The sequence below is a fragment of the Rattus norvegicus genome, chromosome 9 (genome assembly GCF_021556685.1).
Source record: "Rattus norvegicus strain SHRSP/BbbUtx chromosome 9, alternate assembly SHRSP_T2T, whole genome shotgun sequence".
Lineage (NCBI taxonomy): Eukaryota > Metazoa > Chordata > Mammalia > Rodentia > Muridae > Rattus > Rattus norvegicus.
The window spans coordinates 123,883,249-123,893,508 of NC_141542.1; the positions used below are offsets into that span (position 1 = coordinate 123,883,249).

Below are 10,260 nucleotides of genomic sequence, written 5' to 3' on the forward strand. Positions count from 1 at the left end.
TCCGTAAAAGGAGACATTCCATCCTGGGGCAGGAACCGTTTCCTCTGCCGCCGTCTTTTGTTTTCTAACATTTGACGCTAAGATAAAATACACAGAAGGGGTTCAGGTAGAAACTCTAATCATAGCTGGGATCTGTGTGTCTTGAAAAAGATGTCAGAGGTCACCTTTCAAATACACAGGTGATGGCCACCTTTAGGATTCATATCCCCTCCATTCCCTCCCATCTCCCAACCAGCTCTAACCCCACCTCATTAATTATCATTGACCCTGTGTGGTTGGTTTCTTTATGGTTCTTCTGTGCAGTGTATGCTCAAGATACGGTGTGCCTTTAGAAAAACCACGTGGCTACATCTGTGGGTACCAGAGTTATCCTGATGCACCCACCACAATCACCACTAGAATACCCTTGCCTGGATGCCAAATTTTAGACAGCCTTGATTTTATCGCCTTTCTGCTCCTCTCTGCCTGAATCCTGGCCATGTCATTTTAATAACTAATTGAAATCTGTCTAACTTTCTCAACACTCGGTGGGGAAATTCCATTTGAAAATTCTTTTCCTGTCATTCTACTATGTGCTTAATAGAGAACGAAGATATGAAGATAGGAAATAGGATCTCTCTCTCTCTCTCTCTCTCTCTCTCTCTCTCTCTCTCTCTCTCTCTCGTGTGTGTGTGTGTGTGTGTGTGTGTGTGTGTGTGTGTGTGTGTGTGTTCTTTTCTGCTTTTCAAATGACATAGGGAGTTTGAACAACCTCCCTACCCTCCCCCCACTTCTCTTTGAAGCTAACCCTGATCTGCCTAAGGGAGCATCTTCCAGCCCATCCTAACCTCAGATGAGACTCAGAGGCCCATGTCCCAGAGAGCCGCTGAGGTCCCTTAAGGCTGGTTACACAGCCCAGTTCTTCTCAAGTGTGATAGCATCTGACAGAGGTTTCTGTGAGTCCGGTAGTGAGTGGTGAGAGCGCCCAGCTTTGTGGGCCGGCTCTGACCCCGCCCTGGCTAGGTTCACTGGGGGCATCCACGCTGCAAACACTCAAGTGTAGGTGGGGCAGGGGGCGAGGCTATGTGCACTGTAAAAAAAGAAAGAAAGAAAGAAAGAAAGAAAGAAAGAAAGAAAGAAAGAAAGAAAGAAAGCAGAGAGGAGGGGGCCGGAGGGAACAGAGACCTGAAGACTACTCCCTGGCTCCAGGGACAGCATCACTCAGATCCTGATGGGGGACTCCCTGGGAGGGGCTGGCTTTTCTTTGGATCTTCTTGTGCTTGGTGCTCAGACAGGTAGTTGGGAAAAAAAGAACCAAGCTGTCAGCTGAGGCTGAAGGCGGTTCAGCGGCGTCCAAAACCCTGCCTTTACACGATCGCGCCCCGACCTGGCTCAAGCACGCGGTTGCAGGTGTCATCTACCCTGGTGCCCCTCCCGGGAAGAGGGACAAGTCGCTTCCGAAGGGACGGGCGACAGGCTGGAGAGGCGGGGGAGGGATTGGGGTGGAGGGGGCGGGGCGGGGGGCGGGTGCCCCCCTGAGAACCAAGCCCGGCCGGGTACCGACTGCCATCCTGCCGCAATTTCCCTGTGTCATGGCTCCGGTCTCTTAGCAACAGCCGCCAGTCCGGCCGCCCGGAGCAGCCGCCGCGGGCTCAACTCCACCCGGCGGAGCCCGGCGCGCCGCAGCCACACAAAAGAGGCGCAGGGCCGGGGAGCGCGCGGCCGCAGGGTCGGCAGTGAGCGCGGCAGGAGGGGACCGTGGCAGACGAGGAGGTGCGCCCGAGGGAAGAAGGGCTCCAGGCAGCGCGCGGGTAGCAGAGGACCTGACACTTCTTGGGAACTCTTGGAAATGGCTCCCGCCACCAAGCCCGAGGGGACTGCGAGCCCCTGGCGCAGGTTTGTCCCCGCCGGACTGTCCAGCCGTTCTCGCGCCCGGGGCTCCGGGGCGCTGTCCCTGCGCTCCGCCGTCGGCTCGGGCTGAAAAGTTTCTCCATGGTTCTTTGTGTCTCCCGAGCTGCCCCGGTCTCCCTGGGTAAGTGAGCGATTATTGTTTGCTTAGAGTGCCTCCATTTTGAGCATTTCTGTCAATCCCCGGCCTCCGAGCGCCCTTCGCTAGCCCTCCTGTCCCTGAGCCCAGGCCCCTTGGCGGGTGTTTCGAGCCAGGTGTTCTCCTGGGCGTGCTACCAGGTCTGCGCTGCCCAGAAAAGGCGAGTTGGGGATTGCCTTCACTTCTCTCCAGCCAGTCCTCCCTCCAGAGGCGGACTCGCAGCTGCTGCACTCATGTGACTAGACCAAAGCAAGGGCAAGAGACTCGCGGCCCTGCGGGCCAGGGGCCGGGGGTCGAGGACCTGGGTTGGGTGCAGGGCACAGTATCGCTCACAACCTGGGGCCCTAAGTCTCTGATGGCAGGCTCTATCCATCATGAGCGGAGAACTTGAATCTCTCTCTTGGAAGCAGTTGTATTTTTAGACATCCCTCATTTGATTTCCCCATCCTCCATTCCTTAACCAAGGCAGGACTCGCGCCAGGCAGCCAGTTGCGAAGGCAGGCGAGACCCACTGCTAAGTTTGTTTTCCTTCCTTAGGTCTAAGGAAAGCCTCAAAGGGGGCTTTTCTGTGTCACCTGACCTTTGTCGGTATTCTGTGTCAGATCGCAATATGCTGCAAAGGAGTTCATCTTTCAAGAGACATAGAAGAATAATAAACTAGGGAATAATTACTAGCTATTAAACTAATTTTAAATAGCTTCTGTAAACCATTGTTGAAATCTACTCCAACTTTCCTTATAATCTGCTGGATGTAAAGCTAGCTTGCAGAGGAGGAATCCTCCTCCAAGACATTCAGCTCCTGGGGGCATCTGATCAACAAACACCCAACAGAAAACGGCTTCCCTTCTCTCTTCAGAGAGCCAGCCTGACTACTGAAGCTGGCTTTGTTTCTAAAATGCCTAGACCTTAAAGTCTCTTGAAAGCAATCCAGACTTTAAGATTATTAAAGACACTGGAGCCCTCAGTTCAACTAAAGCAGCAGTGTTTATGTTCCAACCACGCAATAAGTACAAACATGGGGGACAGTCTCCCGTGTGTGTTCGGTAAGAGGACCTTTTAAAAACCAGATTTTAAGAGTTTACAGATGTGCTCTCTCCACGGACTCCTCCCTTCAACACTTAGGATTTCTTTACTGAATTCCAACCAAGTTCCAAAGAGATACCGATGTGCAGACAATACAAAAACCCGTCTGCCATTTGCTTGCCCATGTGGAGAAAAGATCATGCCCAGGTTGATATACCGAAGGAATCAAGGGGCATAGCTCTTCACTCGAGCACCCATTAAAGGTGAAATTCTACCCAAATAACTTACATTTTCAAAGGATAATTTACTCTACTACGTGGACTGTCTTGAAAGGGATAGATAGATAGATAGATAGATAGATAGATAGATAGATAGATAGATATCTCCAAAGGCCTGTGATGGCCATCTGTATCTTTAAGAGCAACATAATGGCCTTAATCTTTAGTTTCTCTGTTAAAGGAGGGAATGTGGAAAAATGCACTGTGAGGACCCAGCAGGACTGGAATTTTAACATTTGATAGATAACGACAAGCAAGCATCAGTTCTCATTCCTACTTAGACTATATAATCAACAACCCAAAGAGTTCCCCAGAGCTAGGCCACTGTTGCTGCCTCCTCTCCCTCACCTCCCCCACCCCCACAACCTCCTGAGAAAGGATAGAGAGAACAGCTTTTATTTGTGGAAATGCCTTTCTATAAATCATCATTATGTAGGCTGCTTTACCTAGGTAATTGCCTAGTCATTTGAACACTTGGGGTCTATAGAATACTGTTGGTACATTAATAAAGGGTCAGAAAGCCATCTTGGCAGAGTTTTCTAATATTGTCATTTTTTTCCCACACAAGAGAAAGGTATTTCTTGGGGAGATTCCAGAGGACTTCTCATCTCCCCTGATGAAATCTAGCACAAGAAACCTTTAAAGGGAGTTCCTCCAGGGGAGGAGAGAAAGCCAGAAGGAAAAGCTGGGTTACATAACAGTTACCTAAAAGGAAATATTCCATACCAAGAAGCTGTCCAGATGTTGCAAAGTGGAGATGAGGGGACAGGGAGAGGGTTCTGCTTGCCTAGTGCTCCGGGACTAGAGTAGACTAGAAGCAACTTTATGGATTTGTTGTTGGTATTGAAGTAATACCTCTTAGACTTTCTGGGCAATGAACGGTATCAGTCATCTGAAGTCAGCCATCATGCCCGTGTGTGGCGTTTTGCTCTCATTCTGGGAGATGAATTCCTTTCTTTTTATACAGTAGTAACTTTCAGAAATGTTTGGTGACTCTGGGCCCCACTTGGGCAAATTCCCTGGCCTGGCACATGAGAGGCCCCTCCATTAGGAAACTTTTCCATTGCAGTGAGAGGCAGGGGTAGGTTGTGGGGAAGGCTCAGACCAAGAAGGTCCTCAAACATTACTTTTGAATCCCCATAGCCACAGTATTTGCAAGTATGTCAGGACTTCCACTGGCTGCCACTTGGGAAGCTTTCTAATGGAGAGCTTCTTGGGACCTGTGGGGGATTGGGTGGGGAGAGGGGAAAGCTTTTCTCAAACTGGTTCAAACCACCTTTTCCCTCCATAACGCAAACCGGTCTTCAGTCTGTGTACATAGATCTTGGCCTTGGGGTGGGGGTGGAGACACACCTGGAGTTCCATCCAGGGGCAGGGGCAATCCTGGCACGTGGGCTGTTGCAGCAAACCAAGCCCGCACCCTCTGACTGTGTTCCTCTGCTTCGCTGCAGGAGGAGGTGACCAAGCAGCTAGTGGGCAGCTGGCGCTCCCCCCACACAAGCTTCAGCTGCAGCCTGCGGGCTGGCCTTCCATTCCACCAGTTCACCATGATCGCCACTGGTGGCCTACTGAGGATATCCGCGAGAAAGCAGGATCCTCTCCGGCCCCCTAGCCAAGTCCCTAAGCGCAAGAGGAAAGCCAAGAAGAGGCGTAAAAACGACGTGGTAGTGGTGAAAGGCAAGCTGAAGCTGTGCTCCATTTCGGGGCTCATTGCCCTTTGCGGGATCCTAGTGTTGTTGGTGGGCATAGCCATGGCTGTGGTGGGCTACTGGCCAAAAGCCAACGCAGCCAACAGAGGTGGGAGCAAGCAGTTCCTGCCTGTGGGCAGTATCCATCGCACTGGGGCGGCCAGCAACAGCAGCAGTGGCAACAAAAACCCAGCCAAGAACCACTCTGGGACCCCAGGGGGTGTCAACTCCAGTTCTGTGGGCGGGCCCAGGAGTTCGCCTCCTGCAAGAACTGCTGCCACCTCCTCCTCTTCTTCTTCTTCCTCTTCCTCCTCCTCCACGTCTGTGGGCTTCTTCTTCCGAATCTTCTCAGGCTACTTGCACTCAGACAAGCTAAAGGTCTTTGGACCCCTCATCATGGGTATAGGCATCTTCCTCTTCATTTGCGCCAACGCGGTGCTCCATGAGAACAGGGACAAGAAGACCAAGATCATCAACCTGCGGGACCTCTATTCCACTGTCATCGACGTGCACAGCCTCCGCGCCAAAGATCTGGCAGCAGCTGCTGCTGCGGCCGCCGCGGCGGCAGCTTCCTCCTCTGCTGCTGCCCCGGGTTCCGCTCCCCCCGGGGCAGCGCCGCTCAATGGCTTTCTTAACTACGTGCAATCCCGAGGCCTGGAGCTGAAGCCAGGCAGCTGCGCCGGCTCTGCGGACGCCTTCGGGGCTGCTGCAATGCTGGCCAGGGGCTCATGGCCCCACCCCGCTGGACTGGGCGGAGGTGGCAGTGGGACTCGGGAGGCAGGGTCGCCGCCGGACTTGGCTTCATCTCCGCGCTGTCCGCGGGAGCCCCCGAGTCTGACCGAGGCCGTGTATAGCATATACCGCGAGCGCTCCAGTGGGGCTGGCCGTCGCCGGACCACAGTTGCGGCGGTGGCTGCGGCTACTGCCACTGTCACCGCGGCTGCCAGCGGCGGCAGCAGCCCGGCGCCCTGCAGCCCAACCGGTAGTTGGGGGCGCCAGAGCACCGCCAGCTCCCTCGTGGGCTCCTCGCTGAGCGCCTTCGCCCTGTTGCCCTTGCATGGGGACCGGGACAGAGACAGGGACTCGGAAGGCGCAAGCTGCAGCTGGCACAGGCCTCCCGGGGAACGCGGCTCCCGGGATCTCCCCAGGGGAGAACTGGACCTAAGCCTGACGGACCTCCGGGGAGCCGAGGGCGGCGCGCGCTGGGCGTCCGGGGAGCCGGAGGAGCCAGAGGGCGGGACGACAGCATGCACCGCCAGGGGGCAGGGCCGCCGCTTGCCCAGGACCGGCAGGTACGCGGCCTGGCGGCGCCGCAGCACCAGTGGACTCCCGGAGTACCGAGCGCCACCGTCGCCCGAGCCCCCACCTTCCGGGTTCGCAGCGGACCTAGACTCTGGCCCCCCTGGTACAGTCGCCACGCCCTCGCTCCCTCTGCGCCCTGAGGACTCGCCCGGCGTCCGGCGGGATTCCCATAGTTCTCAGTCGGATGACCAGTCCAGCAGCAATAAGGGCTACACCCCCCTGAGGGAGGCTGACACCTCTGTGGAGTCAGTGGTGGATGTAGTGGCCAGGAAAAGGCTAGACTGTGAGGCGGCCACAGATCCCAGTACTGAGCACAGCTCCCCTGAGGGTCCCAGTCCAGAGCCAACTAGGGTAGAGCTTCATACTGGGCAGAGGCAGTTTACAAACAAGGAGAAACTCTTCCTGATTTCCAGGTCTCACACCCCAGGAGTAGAAGACCCTGAATTGGAAAACTCTTCCAACTAGGGAGAGCGGGGCAGGGAAAGCAGACACGCGTGGGGGGTAGAGTACCACTGGAACCTCTGCATTAAAAGTCCCCACCCTACCCCGACTCCCCTGTGGACAAGTCCGAGGAAACCATTCAATATCCAAAGAGCTACAGAATGTTATCCTTGAATTACGTTCACAAGATTCCTGTAGATAACTCAAGCAATTTTTTTAAAAAAAAACAAACAAGCAAAGTCGTCTTTTTATGTCCGATGGTGATTGTACGTTCGATGAAAACCAAATGTATTAAAAGATCACAACATAGTTCATTAGAGGAAACTCTCTTAATTTTCTTAGGATCAAAATAATATATTTTTGACAGTAACTCTGTACTTTATTCCTATTTTTCTTTGCCCCGCCCCCGCCCAACTTCCCGCTCCTGTACTCTGCTGCTGACTTCGTCCATAGCTGCTTGTAAATGGATGACAAGCTGACTTCCGCCCTCTTGCAGAGCTTAGAATTGAACTTTCTAGGTGGAGTCAAAGCCCAAAGCATGAGTATTCGGGGAAAGAGGGCTTCCTTGCCTCACCCCACTGTGCTCTACAGGTGTCCAGAGGATTCTATTTTTTAAAAGGATATTTGAATTTTGCTACCAGGGTATGTGAAAAGTGGAGGGCGCCAGCGACCACACTGGATTGTTATGTTCTTAAGCTCACAATACCAAGTACACCATGCGTTCCTGAGTATTATCACACTTGTATGGAAAAATAACATTAATATTTAAAGTCCTTTTTTTAATAAAAAGTTTCCAAACGGTTAAACATAATATTGCCTCATTTTGCTTGAGAACTGGTGATTCTAGAGCACAAGAAGCCCATAACAATTTCTCTCCTAAATCCAAAATATAATATTGGTCTGTTAAGACTGTAGTCACCTTCTCCCAGAGTGACAGAGGGTCATCAGTAAAGGGGTGTGTGTGCCAACACATTTCCAGGATCTGTTTAACTTGAAGACAGGAACAAGCATCTGGCCCTTGTGGATTTCTCTTGTACATAGGATGAAACTTGGAATAAGTAGTATTTTTTTTCTACTATACTTGTTGTTAACCCTAAGTTTAATTTACAGGGGTGGCAGGCTTACAAACTCCCCTCCCAACCATGAATGTTTCTCTATTCGATTTTGATTTGAGGTCCTCGGTCCTGCATCTATGGCTGACATAAACGACATAGTCGTGTTCTAATAGTTCCAAAATAGTTCACAATCTGTCCGTTGGCCAGTTCTCAAGATCAGAAAACAAAACAATTCACGGTTTTGTTCCCTCTTCTTTGGAGTGTGACCTGAGATTCATGGTCTAAGACAAGGGCACTGCTTTTCAAAGAAAAACTAGTGACAGATGGGCTTGTGTGGCCCCTCACTCCGTGCTGTAGAAGGTATATGGATGTGGGATAGAAGGAACTTGCGGCATTTCATAGCCATGGAGCAGTTAACAGCACACAAACAGACTTCTGCCATCAGATCTGTAAGGTGAGGTTAACCAGGCTCACAGAGCTCTAAGGGAAGCTACTGCACCTGGCAGGGAAGGAGAGCCAGCCAGGGTTAGAGCACAGCCTCCCTTAGGATTTCTGAAGAGATACAATTTAACACAGGGGCTATCCTCATTATGTCTACCATTGTAATGTATCTTCCACCAGGCCAGCTGTGGCAGAAGCCCAGGCCCCACCCCAGGCTTCTGCAATCTGGGGTGGTTATTCATTATCTGCAGAACCACAGACAAATCTCTTAATCCTTTAGGGCCTCTGGTGAATGATGTAATCTCAGTGATCCCCTTCAGCTCTAAGAGCTTAACTTAAATTCAGGGTATTGGGTTTATGCAGGATACAGTCTTATATTTGTTCGCACAACTTAGCAAAGAATGATACGCCTCACAAACTTCCACATAACTCTCTGTGATGAAATTTAAACGGACCTAATATTTTCTCAAACTATACACCTTCCTCCAATAGCTTGAATCTCTGGGTTAATTCAGTGAATGTTTCTATAAAGCCAAAGTGATTTTCTAACAAATATGAGGGACAAACAGATACAACCCTCCCCTCCCCACCCCTCAACATTTTATCTCCATGCTACTATTAGAGAGTATGTGACTTGAAAGTTAAAAATCAGCCCCATATTCTTCAGCGCTGTTTCCAGCCCTCAGAAAATATGACATGATGACACTTAATATAATTATAAAGTTAATTAAGGAGGGGTGTGCAGAATAAAACTTTCCCTTGCAAACTAGAAAATTCAGCCTAAATGACTGACTGACTGCAGTTACTAATCCTGATGGCTTAATTATTTGGATCATGTTAAGTAAACACTAATGGCCCGTGTTAATTTCATATTGGGGTCTCCTGAAGTTAAATCCTTAAGCAACCCATTCTAGCTCAATACGATTGCTACTCTGAAGGCCTTGTGGTGATTCAGCCTTAACAACTACAGAAGAACAAGTCTACCACAGCAATGCTAGTTTTTCCTACTATTCACTGTGAGACATGATTTTATCCACCAGCTTCATATTTAGATCAATGAACCTGCGTGGCAGCTCTATTTCCTGTCCATAGAGAAACAGCCTGAAGACAGAGGACGGGGTACTTGTCCAGCACTGTAGAGCTGGTAAATTGTAAAGTTGGGAATGTTGAGAGAGGCTACAAAGATTTAGACCTGCTGGCGAATGACAGGTGCTATTAGAAATTCTGGAGAATGTTTCGATCTTTTTTTCCTTTCTTTGCTTCTTATGGTGCCACTGCAGGGCCCCTCATAGCGATGGGCAGAGAAATGCTGGAATCCAGTCAGATAGAAAATTAAAGCTTGTGTTTTAGGGCTGCAAATGGCCTATCTATGAATTTATGTAAGTGTTCATAGGTCTTGGACCCAACCAGTAAGAGTACTTGAAGGGGCTTTCCTGACCATAGAATTCCCCACCTTTTATTTGTAATAAACACAGACAGCTTTAGAGATTTAGAAAGAGCACATCAGCTTGTTCAGAGCAGAGCAGCAGTAGCAGAAGTTAAGGTGCTGTTTATAGTGACTAGCAGGGTTTATTTCCTCTCCCTTTGAATTTCTGTCCTGTGCTGAGTGAGGGATCATCACTGGACTACTCTGCCTCTGTCCTCTCACTTTCCCTTTCTGTGCAGTAGGAATAAAAGTGGGACCTACCTCAAAGGGATCAAGTACTGACAAAAGGGCTTAATCTACCTGGGAAGTGATTATATCAGGTTTGGCTCATGGGCAGTGTTGTGAATGCTTCCTTAGCTTCATTTCCAACAGTATCAACTGCTACGTACACTTATTTCATATGGGCTTCTTTTTTTATTCACAGAATAATTTTAGGTTTAAAAAATCCAATGTGTAATCAGTAGAGTACAGTGGCCCAAAGTGTGACTTCCAGGTCTTACATAACACTGCCTGGGTTTCTCAGTCTGTTGAATAGCAATAATAATAGCATTTGACTCATAGGATTAATTATTCAGGGGAG

At 50.2% G+C, this 10,260-nt stretch overlaps 1 protein-coding gene across 1 annotated transcript; it reads left to right on the top strand.

Moving 5' to 3' along the window:
- The first annotated feature begins 1,734 nt into the window (after positions 1–1,734).
- Tmem200c (transmembrane protein 200C) lies at positions 1,735–7,565 on the top strand. The gene is made up of 2 exons (NM_001251926.1): positions 1,735–2,011; positions 4,779–7,565. Exon 2 carries the CDS (start codon positions 4,875–4,877, stop codon positions 6,780–6,782), a length of 1,908 nt encoding a protein of 635 aa, NP_001238855.1. The 5' UTR covers positions 1,735–2,011; positions 4,779–4,874; the 3' UTR covers positions 6,783–7,565.
- The last annotated feature ends 2,695 nt before the right edge of the window (positions 7,566–10,260 follow it).

Bases quoted from the DNA above. Each gene is read 5' to 3' on its own strand.
- Tmem200c (NM_001251926.1), top strand. From the start codon at position 4,875: ATGATCGCCACTGGTGGCCTACTGAGGATATCCGCGAGAAAGCAGGAT.